The 17,947-nt window shown below is 59.7% G+C and overlaps 2 protein-coding genes across 9 annotated transcripts in view; one reads left to right on the top strand and one right to left on the bottom strand.

Annotated features, from left to right (window-relative positions):
- The first annotated feature begins 1,085 nt into the window (after positions 1 to 1,085).
- On the top strand, positions 1,086 to 9,096 carry LOC122153780 (twist-related protein 2-like). The gene is made up of 2 exons (XM_042796749.1): positions 1,086 to 1,934; positions 8,254 to 9,096. The coding sequence occupies exon 1, from the start codon at positions 1,443 to 1,445 to the stop codon at positions 1,926 to 1,928; it is 486 nt and encodes a 161-aa protein (XP_042652683.1). The 5' UTR covers positions 1,086 to 1,442; the 3' UTR covers positions 1,929 to 1,934; positions 8,254 to 9,096.
- Positions 9,097 to 12,662: 3,566 nt separating this feature from the next.
- LOC122153779 (histone deacetylase 7-like) overlaps positions 12,663 to 17,947 on the bottom strand; it is a 90,437-nt gene continuing 85,152 nt past the window's right edge. For 7 of the 8 annotated variants that reach the window (XM_042796742.1, XM_042796747.1, XM_042796741.1 and 4 more), the window contains 10 exons: positions 16,802 to 16,909; positions 16,576 to 16,631; positions 16,234 to 16,321; positions 15,820 to 15,939; positions 15,287 to 15,384; positions 15,071 to 15,189; positions 14,717 to 14,850; positions 14,530 to 14,614; positions 14,140 to 14,278; positions 12,663 to 13,547 (listed from right to left, as the gene is read on the bottom strand). In XM_042796742.1, the coding sequence (XP_042652676.1) occupies positions 13,502 to 13,547; positions 14,140 to 14,278; positions 14,530 to 14,614; positions 14,717 to 14,850; positions 15,071 to 15,189; positions 15,287 to 15,384; positions 15,820 to 15,939; positions 16,234 to 16,321; positions 16,576 to 16,631; positions 16,802 to 16,909 (993 nt within the window). In that variant the 3' untranslated portion in view covers positions 12,663 to 13,501. Of the gene's footprint in view, positions 13,548 to 14,139; positions 14,279 to 14,529; positions 14,615 to 14,716; positions 14,851 to 15,070; positions 15,190 to 15,286; positions 15,385 to 15,819; positions 15,940 to 16,233; positions 16,322 to 16,575; positions 16,632 to 16,801; positions 16,910 to 17,193; positions 17,522 to 17,947 lie in introns of those variants that run through there. The other variant, XM_042796748.1, reaches the window with a different exon arrangement.

Genomic DNA, 17,947 nt, shown 5'->3' with positions numbered 1-17,947 from the left:
AAGCAATATTGCTTATATTGCTGGATGTCCTGGGGAAATCAGGGGCTGAACTGGTCTGGATCCAGTCAGCAACAGGGTCTGGAGCTATTACACCCTCCTGAGCTGCAATAGCTGCCATATTTATTTGAAAGGAATCAGATGGTGGATGAGTATTGGCTTCCCTCTGTATAATAAGGGCTATTGTAGACTGCCAGAAATGCAGACAGAGGAAGAGAGATGGATGGATGGATGGAGGGATGGAGGGATGGAGGGAGGGATGGATGGATGGATGGATGGATGGATGGGTGGAGGGATGGAGGGATGGAGGGAGGGATGGATGGAGAGATGGAGGGATGGAGGGATGGATGTGTGGATGGATGGATGGATGGATGGATGGATGGATGGATGGATGGATGGATGGATGGATGGATGGATGGATGGATGGATGGATGTGTGGTTGGATGGATGGATGGATGGATGGATGGATGGATGGATGGATGGATGGATGGATGGATGGATGGATGGATGACTGGGAGGATGGATGTGTGGTTGGATGGATGACTGGGAGGATGGATGTGTGGTTGGATGGATGGATGGATGGATGGATGGGTGGATGGATGACTGGGAGGATGGATATGTGGTTGGATGGATGGATGGATGGATGTGTGGATGGATGGGTGGATGGATGGGTGACTGGGCAGATGGATGGATGGATGCAAACTCGAGTTCATTTTGAATTATGCCATTTCTTAAGAGCAGTGTGGATGCCCACCACTGATGATTCTTCCTTTGGGTTCAGAGAATATGCATATTGCTCATGGAAACATCCATTGCTCCACATTTCCACTTGAATCTCTCATAGATACAAGTCTTCTGTTCCAAACTGAGCAAGTGAATAGTTCTGACTGGCTTTCACGGGGTCAACTGGGCTTAAAAAATAATAATAATAATAATAATAAAGACTAAAAATCCCCAAAGCCTCCTCTGAACTCCATGGCTGGTGCTCACATTAGCATAGGCAATGTCCCCTGACATCCGGGCAGCAGGCAGGAGCATCTGTGCCGGAGGGCTTGGGGGTGTCGGTGGAGGAGGGAGGGAGGAAATCTGGAACCCATAAGCTCCACTGATGTTTGCATTACCTTGCACGGCTGCATTGGTCTGTGCCTGGTCCGCCCACGGTCCTCCTCACCCTATCAGCAAGAGCCATTCCCCAAAGTTATTCGAACGCCCTCCTCTCCGTAGCCCAAAGGAAAAACCAACGGAGCTCCTTGGAGGGCTCTGCAAGGCTTGGGAGGTCTGGGGAGGCTGAAGGGTGGATGCTCCAGGCTGCACCTCTTGAGCGGGCGCTGGATCCCCTCCAGGCCGCCTTGCCGATGCGCTGTGGCCGTCGCATCTCGTGAGAAACCCCCCCCCCCCCCGCCCCCCGGCCCCCCAGCCCCGAGCCCTTCGCCTGCAAGAAGAAGATGAAAGAGGAAAGCATGTGCCCGGACTCCCCCGAAGGCAGCCTGGTCACCAGCGAGGAGGAAGGCGAGCGGCTGCACAAGAAATGCCTCCGCAAGCGTGGCCAGGGGGGCAAGCCGGCGGAGGACTGCGGTGCCCCCTCGCCGCAGGGCAAGCGGAGCAAGCGCAGCCCCGTCCCGCAGTCCTTCGAGGACGTGCACACGCAGCGCGTGATCGCCAACGTGCGGGAGCGCCAGCGGACCCAGTCGCTCAACGACGCCTTCGCGGAGCTGCGGAAGATCATCCCGACGCTGCCCTCCGACAAGCTCAGCAAGATCCAAACCCTCAAGCTGGCCGCCCGCTACATAGACTTCTTGTACCAGGTCCTGCAGAGCGATGAGCTGGACCACAAGATCACCAGTTGCAACTACCTGGCCCACGAGAGGCTCAGCTACGCCTTCTCCGTCTGGAGGATGGAAGGGGCTTGGTCCATGTCCGCATCCCACTGAGCCGGGGTACGTACCGACCTCTCCCCGCCGACACCTCCGCACGCTCCTGCAGTCCTCCACGCGTCTCCCCAGCCCGGGCCTGCGGGGGAAACGCACAGCAGCCGCCCCCTCCTCACGCTCCACGTGCAAGCGATTTGCTTTAACGAACCCCAGACGCCGGCGGTCGGAGGAGGTGGCGGTTCCCAACCTCGCCGGGGGCCGGTAGGACGTTGCAGGGGGGGGGGGCCGAGCAGCGGAGCCCTAAAGCGACCGATCTCATTTAGCAGGGTCCGGTCCGGGGCAGGCTAGTGAAAGGTTTAAAACGAGGGCTTTAAAAAAAAAAAAAAAATCTGATTTATCCCCTTCACGGGAAGCCGGGAGGGCGCGTAAATCAGCAGACACCCTCCTGAATGTGCTTGGGTTACTGAGGTGTCAAAGCCGCACGAGCGAGGCCGGCGGCCGCCCCGCTGCCGTCCGTGGCTCCCACCGTTCCAGCCTTCTCCTGGCCACCCGGGCGAACTCGGTGGCCGGTGCCTGGAGCTGTCGGGTGGCCCTGGGGCCTCCAGCCTGCCCGGCTTCCTCCTGCCCCTCTCCTAAAGCCCTGCAGATAAGACGGGATCCGGAATCCCGGCGGATCTGCAAAGCATCCTACGCTGCGGGGAATAAAATCTCGAGCGAGGATGCCGGGGCAGCGAGGTTTGCCCGCTCCTTGCACTGCGCCCCTTGCTCGATGTACTCAGCACCATCCAGCCACCGCCTGAGCGTCCTTTCAAGCACCGGCAAAGCTGTGAGGGGAGAGGGGAATAGTCCCATTTTCAGCGCTTTAGGTGGCGTCAGACTGGGAGAAAGGGGGACCCGGGGGGGAGAAGGGTCAGCTACGTGCTAACATTTCCTGGAGGAAGCTCTGGGTGACAGTCCCAAGCCGTGGATTTCGGGGACACTTCATGGGAGGCCAGCCCAGCTCTCATGAGTCCCCGTTGTCCCCAAAACAGCATCAGGACTTCTGGCCTTCCTCGGGCAGTGACTCACGAGCCCCTGCCTTGTGTCGGCCCTGGCACTGGGGGTGAGAGACCGCCGCGTCCTCTGGGGAAGCCAACTGAAAAAGGACTCATTTTTCTTGCACCCACCACCAAGGGCTACCCACAAAAGACCCTTTTCTTATTATTTTCTGCCAGCAACTGGGGTCGGCCTCACGCGCCCTCCTTGCGTGCCATTTCTCCTCCTGGCTGGTCTTGCCGCAGTCCCGATTCAGTGCAGGGACCCGGGGCCCCGTGCCCAGCCGTGGTCTCCCTGCAGGTAGAAACAGCAAATTTATAACACGAGAAAGTCCAGACCCTGCTATGAGAAGCTCTGAGCAGGTACGAGACCCTAATTTAAGCCATGCTGACCCCCAGCTGGGGCAGGGACTGGTGTGAGACCGCCGGTCCCCACCTCATCACGGGCACAGCCCACCGAGGACGGGGGGCTCCCAGTGCCTTCACTTTTAGGGTACGTCTGGGGGGAAGCCGCAGCGCAAAAAAATAAAAAAAAAAATCCTCTCTCCACCCTGGTGCCACGGTTTGAAAGGCCAGAGGAAGTGGGAGAGGGAGGGAAATGGTCTTTCTGAGACAAAATAAATCAGCAAATTGCTGTAAAGTGGCCCAAGTGATGCCTGGGCAGTGGGGGACCTTCTGCCGTGGCCTGTGTGTGTGTCCCCCCCCCACCTCCTCAAGCACCGCTGACCCTCCTGCCATTGGGCTTTGCCACGTAACAGCCCTGAATTTCGGGTCAGATCTGCAGCTGTAGGTGCAAGCGCTGCTGACCAGCTCCCCGGTTATTTCATTTAAGGAGGTGCCACATTTAAGCGCTCATTTTTCTGCCAGCCCGGCGACGATCTCTTCTAACCAACAGGAAAACTGCCCATTTTCTAAACCCATGTATCGACCCCTCATGTATTTGGGGCAGACCCCATCATTTAACAATATGAAAGCCCGTCCTTGCTGGAAGCAGAATTGCTGCCCCTTAGCTGTGGCTGGGTGCTGCCAGGTTCCCCATCCCCTCCGGGACAGCCAGAAGCGAAGTGTGTGGTTGTTTGTTCTCACCCCAAGAAATCAAAAAGCTGCCGGGGGCACTCGGGATGCTGAGCCCCCCAAGCAGAACAAGCCTGTATCCTCCACCCCCCCACCCCACCCCGAGCCTCCCTCTCGTGGGCATCACGTTTTTGCAGCCCTGTGAGTTCTGCAGTTTGCAGCTGGGTTAGCCTGTTCGGGGGGAGGCGGGGTGCTCCGTGCACCCTCCCAAAAGACGGGGGCTGCTCGACACGGCTTCGCCCCCCCCCTCCTCAATTCACCAGAGAGGTGGGAAGAGCCCGGCGGGAGCGCGGGTTTCTTTGGTGGATGGTTTTTAAGAGCACTGTGCTGATGAAGTCTGTGCTGGGGAGGCGGGCGCACTGTTAAAGCCCAGCTGAAGGCATTTTGGCCTTGGGGAGGTGGGGGGGGGTGGGTTTGAGTCCCCCTCCCCACCGCCCCCCAGACTCGGGGCCGTCGCTCTCGGCACACGCGTGTGTGGGCTGACGTGCAGCTCTGCGTCCGGCCGTTGACTTGTAGACCTGTTTATTTAAGCTGAGCGCTTGGCAGGAGTTGTGTTCCCATGATAAACAGAGGGATTAAAGACCCTTAGTGATCTTAAAGACCTCTCTGCTAAATGAAAAAGCCTCCGTGTAAAATCCCTCATGTCCTGTGAGCGTGGTACGCTCCGTGTGCTTATCGTTGCTGGTTAATATTCATCCCAAGCGGCTCCGGTGCTTGCCTTAAGGCGAAGCATCCTCCAGCTGAATAGATAATAATCTGCTTTGTGCCAACCTGCAGCAGTATTCGGGTACCAATTAGCAACTCCCAGTCGGGCAGGGAAGTAATGGGAGGAGGATTTGCTAAGCAAAGACCAAAAAGAGGGAACAGCCGCAGGGGAAGCGATGCTGGAGTTGGAAAGGCTGCGTCTCTCTCCTGTAAGTGAATTAACCCAGTGCTTGCAATGGGACTGTAATTTTATAATGTAAAGCAGCTAATGGCTGCTGCGAGCACCGGCATACTGGTCTCCACTGGAACTCAGCCTATTAAATATCAAAGGGTGCTGGAATAGCTGGATGTGAATATGCCCTTGTTAACCAGGAGACATCATCCGGGGAAAGAGGGATTGAGCCCTCAGGCAGGAAAAATAATGTTTGAAGTCCCCCAAGCTCACGGTTTTTCAGCACAGTCTTGAGCACATTAAAATGGTTTCTTTTCCTGCTGGAGGAGAAAATGAGGCTGGAAGCTGAAACTGCTGGGGGGGGCGGGAGGGGGGAAGACTGGTGGAGTTGTAAGGGGTGATATTCCTTGCCCTTCATTTGTCTCCCTGGATTTATTGTCTTTTTCGCGTTGCCCTCACTTAATTGTCTATCCTGGAAGACCTTGGATAAATCTTCCCTTTGGGGACTGTTGCTCTTGCTTGGAGTCTGCTTTGTCGGGTGGCTGTTTCATTTTCTTTTATTTATAAATACATCTCATTGCACAGCATTAATGCACCAGGGTATTAAAGGAGCTTGGGGAGAGCTCCTTTCCCTATTCAGATCTGCTCAGAAAATGCATTTAAAGCAGCATCTGCTTCAAAAAGCTGAGATCCCTCTGCAGACTGGTGAGAAGGCACGGTCCCATCCGGCTGAGCTGCCTTGCCACCCTGGCTCGGTCCTTTCCAATCAGCCAGAAGCGGGTCCGTTTGCTCACTGCTGGTTAAACTGGCCAAGGTGGCCCAGGACCCCCCGGGCTGGGTTAGGGTGAGCCCAGGCGCTGGGCTCCTCCTTTCACTTTTGGTTTGAGCTCCCAGAAGAGGCGAGGAGTTGCCCAAATCCTGGGAAATCTGTGCCCCGGGTGATTTTTCTTTTTTCCATCGGGGTCAAGGGCCATGTGAAGCACCAGCCGTGCTCCCATCCACGCGCTCTGGCCGGACACTTCTGGGATTTGCTCCTCTCTCTGGCATAGAGCATGTTAAGAGGCCAGAAGTTTCCTCCGAAGGCTGCTGTTTCCCCCCACAAGCGGGTGTAGCATTTACCGTGGCGTCTGCAGGACAGACGGGTAGAAGACGAGATGTTTGGTGCCTTGGAGGCTCCAGCTTTGGTGCCCGGGGGCAGGAGGAGCCGCCCTGGGTGAGTGATGCAGGACATTCCCCAAAATCCCAGGGCTGAGCTCCTGCCCTGGCTCCGGGGAAGGATGCAGGACCCGATGGGGCTGGGGATGCTCAGCCCGAGCCCCAGCAGCCCACACCTCGCCGGGGCTGTCAGGGGACACCCCGGCTGCTGTGTAGGAGCAAGGGGTGGCATCACCTCGCTGTCCCGAGCTGCTCTGCCACCATTCCCAGCGGGAGAGCCACAGGCTGCCCAGCCACCCCTCTCCAGCATTGGCAGGAGAGCATCCGGCACTAGGACACGTCAAAGGGGCGACTGAGGCTGCTGTGAATTTCGCCACCAGAAAAAAACATTTTTCCCCAGCAAAAACTTCCACTTTTCTACGAAAGACGGAAAAGCTCAACACCGAACCTGCCCAGGGGGACCGGGCTCCTCTCCATCTCAGGAAGGCAGGTTCTCAGCACTACTCGGGCTTAGTTAAAATTAAAGCAGAGATAAAATTACAGAGCCAGCCCTCACGAGCATTAAAATGTCTGCCGGTTTACGATCCCCGCGAGGAGACAGGCTCGCTCGCTCTCAGCTGCGTTCGCTTAGCCCGGAGGAATGCCTTTGAAACGAACCCGTATTTCATCGCCGAGTGTCACCGGAATGCACCTGGGATGTGAGGGGGAACGAAGGAGATGCGTTAACAAGACGGGCTTTGCATTTAATGTCCTTTTCTAGGGCCGTACCTGACCAGGGATGAGGGTGTTAACGCAGCGGAGGGGAGGGGAGGGCGTTGAGGATGGGCTCGCAGGACACTGCGTCTCCCCGGCTCCGTGGGCTGGTCCACGCCAGCCCCGTGAAAGGTCCATCCCCAAGCTCAGCCCGTTCGGAGCGGGGCTGGGCACCTCCGGAGGCTCCCACAGCCCTCCAGCAGCCTTCAAAAATCACGCCGTGAGCGCTTTATTTGGCACGAGCCTTGGTTGGCTTCAGACCGGCCGTGCCGTGAGGCGAGGGGAGATGATTAACTTGTATATGGGCTGGGCCGGGCTGCTCGTGTGCTTCCCACACCCCAGGACATCCCTGGGCTGTGCCAGTTGGACACCAGCCTTTTCGGTTGCCCGTTGTGCCGGGCACCGTTGCCCTTGAGCACCGTGGATGCGCACAGCAGCCATCGCAGACCTTTGGGATCGCGGTCCCAAGGGGATGCATCGGGCTTTGGGGATTTTATTTTTATTTTTTTTTTTTTTCTCTCTGCCGCCCGGCTCAGGCAGGCTCTGCCCCATCTGCAACCCCCCCCCAGCAGCCTGCCAGCCCCTGGCTGCATTACCTCAGCAGTGCCCGGGGTGAATTACTGGAGGGTTTGATTTATTCCCCTCCAGGCTCCTCTCCGGAGAGTTAAAGGTTTCTGATGTTGCGCAAGGAAGGACTAGAAAAGCAGGAGGCAAAGCCAAGGCGGGAGGGGGGGGTGGTGTGTGTGTGGGATGAAATAAAACCAGAGACCTGAGGGTGATGGGGAGGAAGCCCAGACAGCACCAGGCCCAGCAAAATGAAGCCATTGCCCTCCCCCCCCCCCCCCCAGGGCTTGATTCCCCTCACCCCCTCGCCCCATGCCCCGTCCCCCAAGAGCTGCTGGAGCCATGTCTTGCCGGGGACGTTTCCCCCTGCCCGAGGTCTGGATGAGGCCCAGCTCCTGGCCTCGGTTCACCGGCGCCGCGGCCCCCGGCTCCGGGCTGGCGGCAGCCGGAGGCGTCCGGCAGCTCCGCGGGGTCCCCCCCCCCCGCAACGTCACCCACCCTGGGGACAGCCTGTCGTCCTCCGGGCTAGAGAGGGGACATTCATCACAGGATAACGCCAGTCCTCCCCGCGGAGGGCAGGGAAGGAGAGGTGAGCGGTCCAGCCGCTTCTCTTCTTCATCTTCCCAGAGAAGCAAATTTGGGGGTAAACGCTGCGATTTTTTTTTTTTGGGGACCGCTCACGGTCCCAGGCTCAGGTGCGGGGCCGTTTCCCCAGCTCGCCCCGTGCAAAGCTCTTGCGGCTACGGGGAAGTCTGCGAATGCGAAGCACGAAGGCTCGGGAGCCAGCAACAGGACGCGGCTCTTCTCCCCGCCGGCTTCCCGGCCGAGCGCCGGATTTTGCACGATTTTGGGAAGCCCGGGCTGGCCGCGCCGAGCCAAAACCTCGGTGACTTGGCAGCCAGGCTGAACCCTGCCTGTCTCCCCGTAGGTCTTACGCCTCCGCCTCGATGGAAACAAGCAGCAGCTCGCCAGCACCCGGGCACCCAGACCCAGCCATCCTGCTCTCCTCCAGAACCCCCAAATCCGCCAGCAGCCTCCCCGGCGAGCAGGAGAGCACGAGCCCCGTCCCACCCCGCCGGCCCCCTCGCCCGGGGCTGCTCTGACCCCTCTCCAAACCCCAGGGCTGGGACAGAGGGACCCGAACCAGGACCCTGGCGGTTTTGCTTGGAACGAGCTTGTTCGGATGCTGTGTATGAAACTCTTTGAGGTGTAATTTATTTTTGGCTCGCAGGTAAGAAATAGGCGAGTTGATCTACTCCGGCACTAGCCGCCTGCTCCCCGAGCCTGCCGGGAAGCTGATGTCCCCGGCTCAGCGGGCTCCGTCCCCCCCCCCCAACCCTGCATCCCCCCCCCCCCCCCGCATCCCGCAGCCAGCCAGGACGTGCAGGCAGCTGCCTTCTGCCAGGACCGGGCAGGATAAGCCCCGCCGGGACTGGCTCGAGCTGCTGCTTCCCCCGGGGACACGAAAACGCAGCGGCCGAGGGTCCGGCCAAGGATGGAGCACGGCGCCCAGCCCGGCTCCGCTTTTCTCCCTGCGCCTCAACGATGCCGCGGTGGGAACGGCCGCCCGGCACGCGGAGCAGGTTTTTGGGGGGGGGGGTGTGTGGCTGCTGAACCCCTCGAAGAACCCCGAGGCTCACGACGCCCTCCACTCACTTGTACCCCGTGGACGTGCCTCAGAATCACCCGCTCCGTTGGAACAACCCAATTTCTTTGAAATTATTGGAAAATAAGGCTGGAGGCGTTAAGCACCCAGCCCTTCCCTCTTCCCTGCGAGAATGGGGGAGTTCGGGGACAGCTCGGGGCGGGGGGGGGGGGGCTTCAGGCTCTTTCGGGGGTGGGAATGTGTTGGGGGGACGTGGAGCTGCTGGGGGGGATGACGGAGGAGCGTCAGGGTTTCTGGACGATCCCTAAAAAGTCCGGAGGGAATTTTGCAGGGTTCAATCCTTTTGTTTCCTAAGGAAATGGTGCTGTCGTGAGCACGAGGCGGCGCGGCCGCTCGCCCACCCCTGCAGCCTCTGTCAGCGCCGGTGCTCGGCCAGTTTGAATTAAATTGGGCAAAACAGAATCAGGTATTTTTACTTGTTATGGCAGGGAAAGGGGGGGGGGTTGGGAAAAAAAAAGTCCCTGTAAGTGAGGCTGCAACGGGCGTGCAACCCAAAATAATCCACGTGGGAGAGAAGTGTTACGAATGACTCCACAGCAGAGTTTCAATTAGTGACCACGCTTTATTCCACACCAGAGAATCCAAGGAGAAGCGACAGCAAGGCTCAGACTATCTTTTTCCATATAATTCTCAATTTTTTATGTACAATGTGAGTGGATTCCCTGCTCCAGGGAGCTGAGTGCAGCCTTTAGAAAGATCTGAATGTGCTTAAAAAAATAAAAATTCCATTAAAAATAGGGTTGTGGATGGCTTTGTTACCTGCATCAGATGAAGTATTTTACACATGAAAAATGAAACCACCTTTAGAAATATAAAATTTATTAAAAAAAAAAAAGTGCTTTAAAAATAAAGGGAAATACCTCTTTGTGTATCCTGAGTTGAGACTCAGGCTTCCCAACCTAATTAAAAAAAAAAAAAAAAAAAGGGTAAAGTATCTTTTTAAAAATTATTAAGTAACATTTTGTTGAGTCTTTTTTTTTTAAAAAAAGATCCCTCTATTGACTTATTTTAAAATTAAAGAAATGTCAGCCCTAAGGAAGGAACAATAATTTGAAGCAAGGTCTTGGGGTTTTTTCAGTGTTCACAGTCGCGACCGCGGTCGCTGTTACCAAAGTCGCAGAAAGTTGTGGGGGGGGAAAAGGTTTTTGGGGCAGGATCTGGAGAGGTCCTGGCCCTCAGCATCTTCGTCTTCCCACGGGTGGGGGGGAAAAGCACCCGTGAACCCCAACCCCGTGGGACGGCCGCCCCCAGCACGACGCTGGGGCAGCCCGCGGCCCCCTCGGCGTGGCTGGCCGTGGCATCGCGCGGTTTTTCTGGCCACGCCAACAAACCTTCCCCTGGGCTGGGGAGTGATTTTCGGGGGAGCCGGTGCCTGTTTTTGGGGGGGGGGGTGGGAGTGGGGGGGTCCCCTGCTCTCCATTTACAGCAGGGTGGGGGGCGCAGGGCCCCGCAGCTGGGGTGGCTGCGGAGGGGCTCGGCCCCGGAGTGGGTCAGCGCCGGCTTCGTGGTGGGACGACTCTGCCCGACGTTCGGCTGTTAAAATTGGGCAGGCGGGAGCTCGAAGTGGGGGGGGGTCTCCCTCCTGAGGAGGGGGTCCCTCCTCCCCCCCCCCCCCAGCCCCCAGAAGCTGTGGGAGCACCCAGGGCAGCGACGCGCCCACCCAGCCCTCAGTTTCAGCATCGCCACGGCGGGACCCCCACCCATGGGACCCCCACCCACGGGACCCCACCACCTCCTCCAACCTCCGCGCTCGGCAGACACCCCGAAAGAGCTTTTTTTGGGTGGGGTGGGGACTTGGGGGTGAGGAGGTGCCACCCCTTGGCAAGGGTGACTCTGCTAGAATTAAGATGCTCTCGCCTGAACGCCCACGCTTCACCGCTGCGTCCGGCCCCCCCGTCTTCGGGGTTTTAAGCGAACGGGGGCCGGCGCTTCCCGGGGGCCGTCGGCTGCAAGTGGGGTGACACAAGAGGGGAGCAAACGCAAGGCGGGGGCTGCTCGGGGGTTCAGCTCCGCTTTGGGGTGACCCGCCACGGGAAAGGGGGGGGTGTTGCCAAAAAGATGAACGACTTCTCGCCCAGGGTTGGGCTCGTGAAGGTCTTGGCTGGGTGCTCCCAGCCAGGCTGGAGGCTGGGAAGGGCCAGCCCGTGAAGTCATGAGCTTAATTAATCACAGCTTTTTTTTTCCTTTGGTATCTCGCCTTGACAGACCCAGAGAAAACCTGAAAATGCTAAATATTAAAGAAGCTCAGCGGTGAGGGAAGAGGCTGTTTGCTTGGGGCTTCCACAGCTGAGCTCACCCAGTTGCACCCCAGCTTTCTCCTGGAGGAAACTGGGGCACAAACTCTCCTTCCATGCTGAGCTCTGGGCGTGCTCGGAGGTGCCGAGTGGCCGTGGGCCACCACTGGTCCTGCGTGGCGCGACTCCAGCTGGGACCCACTGGGAGAAATGGGAGTGAGGTTGGGACTGAGCCGGGAAGGGAAACTGAGGCTGGTGGAGGGAGAGGTGGTGGCATCGGAGGAGGAACGGGGAGGGGTGGGGGGTTGTGGGGTGCCCAGTTCAGCTCAGGGACACAAGAAACAAGCCCCCCGAGGCTGGAGAAGCAGCAGGTCCTTCCCCCCACCCCCCTGCCCACCTTGAGGGGGGGGGGGACCCCAGAGGATGGAGAGACAGCACCTACGAGTGCCAGGCTTGGGAGAAGACATGGAGAGGTGTGTGTGTGGGGGGGGCTTTTTAACCCCTTCCTGCCCAAGCCCTCCCACCATTATGCGGCACCCTCTCTCCTGTCCAGCAAGGAGGCAGCCCTCGGGGTGGGGGGGTCTGTGCCACGGTGTGGCCACGGTGACTCCCCCACGTGTCACCCAGCCGTAAGGGACCTCACACCCCCCCCCCCCCCCCCCCCACCGGCTCCGTGCCCCTGGACCCCAGCTCTGGGCAGTCTGAGACACAGAAATGTTTTATTCTTCCAAGGTCCCTTTTTTTTTTTTTTTTATCTTTCTCCTCCTTTGTTATTTTTTTTTTTTTTTTTTTTTTTTTTTTTTTAACAAAAATCCCCTCCCTGTGCCTGCAGCCGGACCTGGCCACCTCCATCCCCTCTGCCCCCCAGACCAGCTGCTGCCCCCAAACCCCGCTGCTGCCCAGCATCATGACGCCCGAGTGGGGACCTGTCCTTGTGGGGCAGCCCCTGGGACACAGCGGGAAGGCTCTCGGGGTGAGGGACCACCCGATGCCCTGTTACAGCAGGAGACAGCAAGAAGGCACATCTAGAAGGACCGATCATTTTGGGGGGGGGGGGGGGGGGGGGGGGGGGGCGGCAGTGTCTGTCTGACATGGCCTCTCTCACCCCAAGGTAGCCTGGACAGACACAGGCACCGTCTTGCTGGGAATTTGGAGATCCCTGGGGGAGCTGAGCACCACACCGAGGGCACCGGGACTTGATTTGATCGCAGCTGGAGAAGAGGAGCCCGTCGGGGTGCTGGGGGTGGGCTCGGGGAGGGGGTGTGTGTGTGACTGGAAGCCAGCTGGGCCGCCCCTGCTTTAGGGCTTAGAGGGGTCTACGTTGACACAGCTCCTCAGCTCAGCGGGGTGCTGGAAAGGGTTCAAGGCACCTTGGTAACGTCCACACGAAGAGGCGTTTGCTCCCCGAAATTCCCACGGAAAGAAGAGTACGTAAGGTTCACATTAGCACACGTCAATTGTATATAGTGCAAATCAGAGCCCCGGCACCAGAGGGTTCACGCTCTGGTTAGTGGTTAGGATGACCCACGGGTGCAATCCTGGGCACTGCAGACACTCCAGCCCCTGCTCTTCCCCAGCCGCGGGGCATCGGCGCCTCATCCACGGCTCCGAACCCTTCCTCGTGCAGGACGAGCTCGGCCCCCGTGTCACTGTCACACTCGCTCCCGCCTTGCGCCCCACCAGAGGAAAGGGAGCCGGGAAGCCTTCGCGAGAAGACGCGGAGAGCCTGTCCCTCCCGAGCAAAACGCAGGGTTGCTTCTCAAAGGCAGGGCTGCCTGGCCGGAGAGGAGCTCTGGGCGCAGTCCCCAAGGTGGCTCTACCCACCCGCAGCAACGGCCACAACATCCATCCCAACACCCACCCCCTTCCCCAAGGGTGAGGAAGATCCCAGGAGAAGGGCAGGTCTGCGCCCGGCTGCCACCGTGCCCAGAGGGGTGGAGGCCCCTCAAGCACAACCCCCAAAGGGGGGTTTCAGGTCCCGGAGGTTGGGGACTGCTCGCAGGCATGGTCTAGGTTCGCAAGGCCGCGCCGTGCAGAGGGAGTTTGTGGGTTTCCATCGGTCCCGAGCAGGAGGACGTCTTCCAGGTGGCTGCAGGAGCATCCTTACTGGGAGACCTGCGGAGGCGGCAGCCGAAGGTCCGGGCCACGTCAGGACCGTGACTCGGGGAGCGAGGATGATGTGGCAAACGGGAAGGCCAGGAGTGAGGAGTGAGCGCTGGGCTCAGGGGAGTCCAGCCACATCCTGGAAGCAGGGGAGCAGAGAACGTCACCGCTCATCACTGGTTCATGGGCTCCTCTTCCTCCATCGGCTCGTCTTGTGGCCTGAAGCGGAGAAATACGACGCGTGAGACGAGGAGGAGGAGGGAGGTGTGACACAACGCGGCCCCCTCAGCAGCAAGGGGCCTGCTGGCAAGTCCAGCTTCTGGGGCTGTCCCACAAACCTCCCAGTTTGCCAGGCGGAGCCTCCCGCTCCCCCGAGACCCACGCAGACCCTGGCTGAGTCCTGGGGAGGATGAGAACAGGTGGTGGGTGGGTGGGGACCCCGCTGAAAGGAGGTGACGCACCCCCACACCTCCAGCCTCCGAGGGAAGAGGATTTGGTCTCGTTTTCGTCTTGTTTGGGAAGAGCCCGACACTGAATCTCCCAGCAGCCAAGCCAGGTCCTGACCCCACCGCCCCCCCGTGCCGAACGCCGAGCCCAAAGCTGCCAGGACGCGAGGGTGACAGGATCAGAGCTCTCGGTGGGGAAGACGGTTGGAATTTCTACTCCCACACCAGCCAGGACTGTCCTGACCTTCCAGAAGCTCATCCGGCTGTGAGACACGGCCTTTCTCTGCCGTGACACCAAGACTCAGAGCCAGGCACGCAGGGGGTGCGGGGCACCCGCATCTCCTAGGATCGATTAAGAGCATCACCTCTTCTCCACCATCACGGCCACCGAGAGCGAGGCCAAGGCTGTGACTGTCTCCACCTCTTCTGCCTCGTGGTGCTGCGCCTCCAGGAAGGAGCAGCCCAGCTTGGAGGCAAAGCGCTGCAAGCCCACCCAATATTTACCTGCAGGAGAAGCAAAAATCAGGAGGTGCCAGAATAAGGGTGCCCCAAGTCTTTGGGGGGGGTTCCCATGCAGTGAATGCACACGTGGGGAATCACCCTCTCATGAGGAGGATGATGACGGAGGGCTCCACTGGGGTTTTTTATACCAAGTGTCTCTTTGGAGGTCACGAGGTTTACTGGAGAGGGGAGGAAATGCTAACTCTTGGCCTTTCCATGTTAACCAGCGGATCCCCTGGCCCTGGGACACTCACTCTGGACCTGGATCACCGTCTCCAAGGAGCGCACAGCGTTGGGGTTTGGTTTCTGCCTCATGCTTTCTTCCGGGAGAGGGTCCAGCTGCCAAATGAAAACACGACGGGGGGGGGGGGTCAGCAGGAGGGAGCTGTGCCCGGGGCTCGGCTCGCAGCACCAGTACAGCCCCGCAGCCCCGGCTCTCACCTCGTTGCCCAGCAAAGCAGACACGCAGGCCTCGGATGCGTCGCAGATGGCCGTGAGGTCATGGCCACCTTCTAGCGCGAGGACGACGGCTCCGCCAGCCAGGCTCATCAGCTGCTTCGTCATGTAGCCAAAGCCTGGAGGAGAACCCCGGGGGGGGGGGGGGGTTGGGTTTGTCAGCCTCCCCGCCCGAAACGCCGATGCCCTGACCCTCGATTCCCCGGGCTGGTACAACCCCAAAGATTCTTCCCTGACTCTCCCCGGTGAGCTTCCCCCTCCAACTGCGCTGTGTCTCAGCCTGGGTGGGCAGCGGGAACAACCCGCCCCGAGCCAGCCACGCTGCTTCCACCTCCTTACATTTAGCAGAGACTTTGTAGCCGCCCAGGGGGGCTGGGTGGCCATCAGCTGCATCGAAGCCGGCCGACACCAGCACCACGTCGGGGGAGAATTCGTGCGCAATCGGCATCACCACCGTCCTGCGTGGGTAAAAAAAACAAGTAAGAGGTGTTTAAGTGCTGGCTCAGCCTGACACGGAGGGAAAGAGGAGACGAGCAGAAACACAAGGAACAATACCTGAAAGCAGCTAGATACTCAGGGTCACCCATGGGGGGGTCGAGCCCTCCAGTCCAGGCTATGTTGACGTTAAATCCCTCGCCGGGGCCAGCACCAACCTGGGAGAGAGCAAGGACAGCAGTGAAGGTCTGGATGTGGCCCGCAGGGACGCCGGGGCAGTGCCCTGAGCAGGCTCCGTCGCTGCCAAGCTCCAGGGAAGCAGGGCTGGGTGTCCCGGACCCCCTGCCCCGTGCCGCAGGAGCTGGCGGGGTTTGGCAAAACTTGCTGAAGAGCAGAAAGAAGCCGTTGGCATCTTCCTGACATTTCCCAGAGCCTCGCCAGCCATCCGTCCCCGTCCCCGCGCTGCTGGCTGGGGTGAAGCCTCGGCTCTGCAGCCAGCTGGGTGAACCAGGCAGGATGAGGCACTGACGGGAAACCAGCCCGCAAGGCACCCACACAAAACCACGCCAGTGCCCTCTCCTCCTGGCTGTCCCCTTCGCCACCGGCGCGGCCGTCCCCGGGCAGAGCTGCACGGACCTGTCAGTGCTTTTTACCTCATCAGCAGCCCCACTACCGGGGAAGAAGTTGCCGTCGTCGTGACGATGCAAAGAGATGTAGAGAACGTCGGGGTCTCTGTAGAAGATCTGCTGAGTCCCATTGCCGTGGTGAACATCCTAAAGGGAGAGAGGGACTGGGAAAACGCTCTTTTTTTCAGCCTTCAGGGTGGCCTAACGGAGCTAAAAGTGACTGGATCTGTACCCTGCTCCAGGGCTGGGTGCCCCATCCCCAGGATCTGCTCCTGGCTCCCCCCATCCTGCCACGCCAGGGGGTTCCCAGCCACGCGCCCGGCAGCCGGTCCCCGAAAAAGGTTTCGCTGTTCTCCGGTCCAGCTCCAACCCAGAGCTGGGAGGAGGTGCAGGCGTCCTGGGGAGGAGGCAGGGACGTGCTGGGGGACAGCGGGGACTTACCCAGTCCACGATGAGGATCTTGCTGAGTTTCCCTTTCTGCTGCAGCTGCCTGGCAGCAATGGCCACCGAGTTAAAGAAGCAGAATCCCCTGCAAAGAGGGAGGTGGAGCTGGTTATCACCCGGGTCCTTCCTGAGCACCCTTTCCTCCTGGCTCACGTGCTCCCCAAAGGGTGGGCTCTCCCCTCCCCGCTCCCTCCAGCCTCGATACGGATGGGGTGCCAGGGGGAGGTTAGTTTGGAGCAATCAGCGGTTTTGAGCCAAGGAGATGTTTTTTTTTTTGGGGGGGGGGGGCGTTTCCCACGTGCCAGCCCGGAGCCCTGCGCCTTGGGAAGGGGCCCTTACATGGCGGTGGAAGGATCCGCGTGATGTCCGGGTGGTCGCACCACAGCGAAGCCGTTCTGGAGACAAAACAAAAGGGGAGGGGGGGGTGGGTGGGTGGAATCAGCATCACGCAGCCCTGGGAGCACCCGGGGCCAGGCGGTGAGACCCCACAGCCCCTACTCCCCCCAGCCTTGCCCGGCCGTGGGGCGATGGGCAGCTCCGGGCCCTCCACATGAAGCCAGCCTACCTTCAGCTCCCGGGTGGCCACCTTGAAGGCCAGCTCGGTGACGCTGCCCGCGGCCCAGCGGGCAGCGTTGGAGGAATGCAGCTCGTTCCAGATGGTATCGCTGTCCACCTGGAAGCAAGGGGATGGGTCGGGCGGGGACCAGGCACCGGTGGAGGAGGTCTCAGTCACGGGCCCCACGATCTCTGCCAGCCGCCCTGCTCGGGGCCAGGGGTTGAAGTCCCGTGCAGGCTGAAGGGACGGGGCACCGGCGGAGCCTCGCACACAACGGGGCAAGGATGCAATCCTGGCCAGGATAGCAGCTCCTCTGCCTGCTGTCATCCCCAGCCCCGAGCTCCGCACAGAGCACCTCGCCCCCAGGGGCTGGAAGGAGTGACTGAGAAAACGCTCGTTACCTTTTTTTATCTTATTTTATTGTTTAACCAAACATCTTGGTTTGATCAGGATCACGTCAAGGGCCGAGCCAGAGCCGGAAAACTCAAGTCTCTTCTGATCAACGCCATGTGTGCAACTCAAAGGGCTCCCCTCTGCCCACGGAGAGGGGCAGCTCCAGCACCCCCCCCCCCGCCTTCGGGGCACGGGCGAGAGGAGAGCAGGGAGGGGGAGGCAGAGCAGGGAAAGTAGATGCAAAATGGGGCTGAGAAGAGCTGGTGCCCAGCAGCGGGGGCAAGGAGAGGAGAAGAACCAGAAGAGGCAGCAGGAAGGCATGGAGTGAGACCCTTCCTGAAAGAGAGAGAGAAGGACAGAGACGGGGGGGGGAGAGAGGAAGAGAGGAGAACGCAGTGAATGGAGAGAAACCAGGACGGCAAGCTGCGAAAGGAGAGGCCACGGGAGTGACTGGAGAGAAGTGGCGAGCTGCTGTCCCCACGACACCGCTCCCCTCCCGTGGTGGAGACCATGGCCTGCGGCTTCCCCCAGCCGTCCCACCAGCTCGCTCCCTTCTGATGGCCTGGGCTCTTAGAAATGGCTCTGAGGGGCTTTTGGTTGCTGGGTTCCCTGGCGTAAGCAGGCATAAATGAACCCCTTTCAAGGGTGGGATGCTTAGGACCATCCCGAGGACGGGGAGGGGCACGCTCTGATACAATGACGTCTTGCCCGTGGAGGGAGTGCTCCCACCTGAGGCTACCCAACGGCTTCGGGAGCTCCCTC

This window comes from Tyto alba, unplaced genomic scaffold, assembly GCF_018691265.1.
Source record: "Tyto alba isolate M040663 unplaced genomic scaffold, T.alba_DEE_v4.0 Super-Scaffold_23, whole genome shotgun sequence".
In the NCBI taxonomy this organism is placed as follows: Eukaryota; Metazoa; Chordata; class Aves; order Strigiformes; family Tytonidae; genus Tyto; species Tyto alba.
This window is presented reverse-complemented; position numbering and strand designations above follow the sequence as displayed.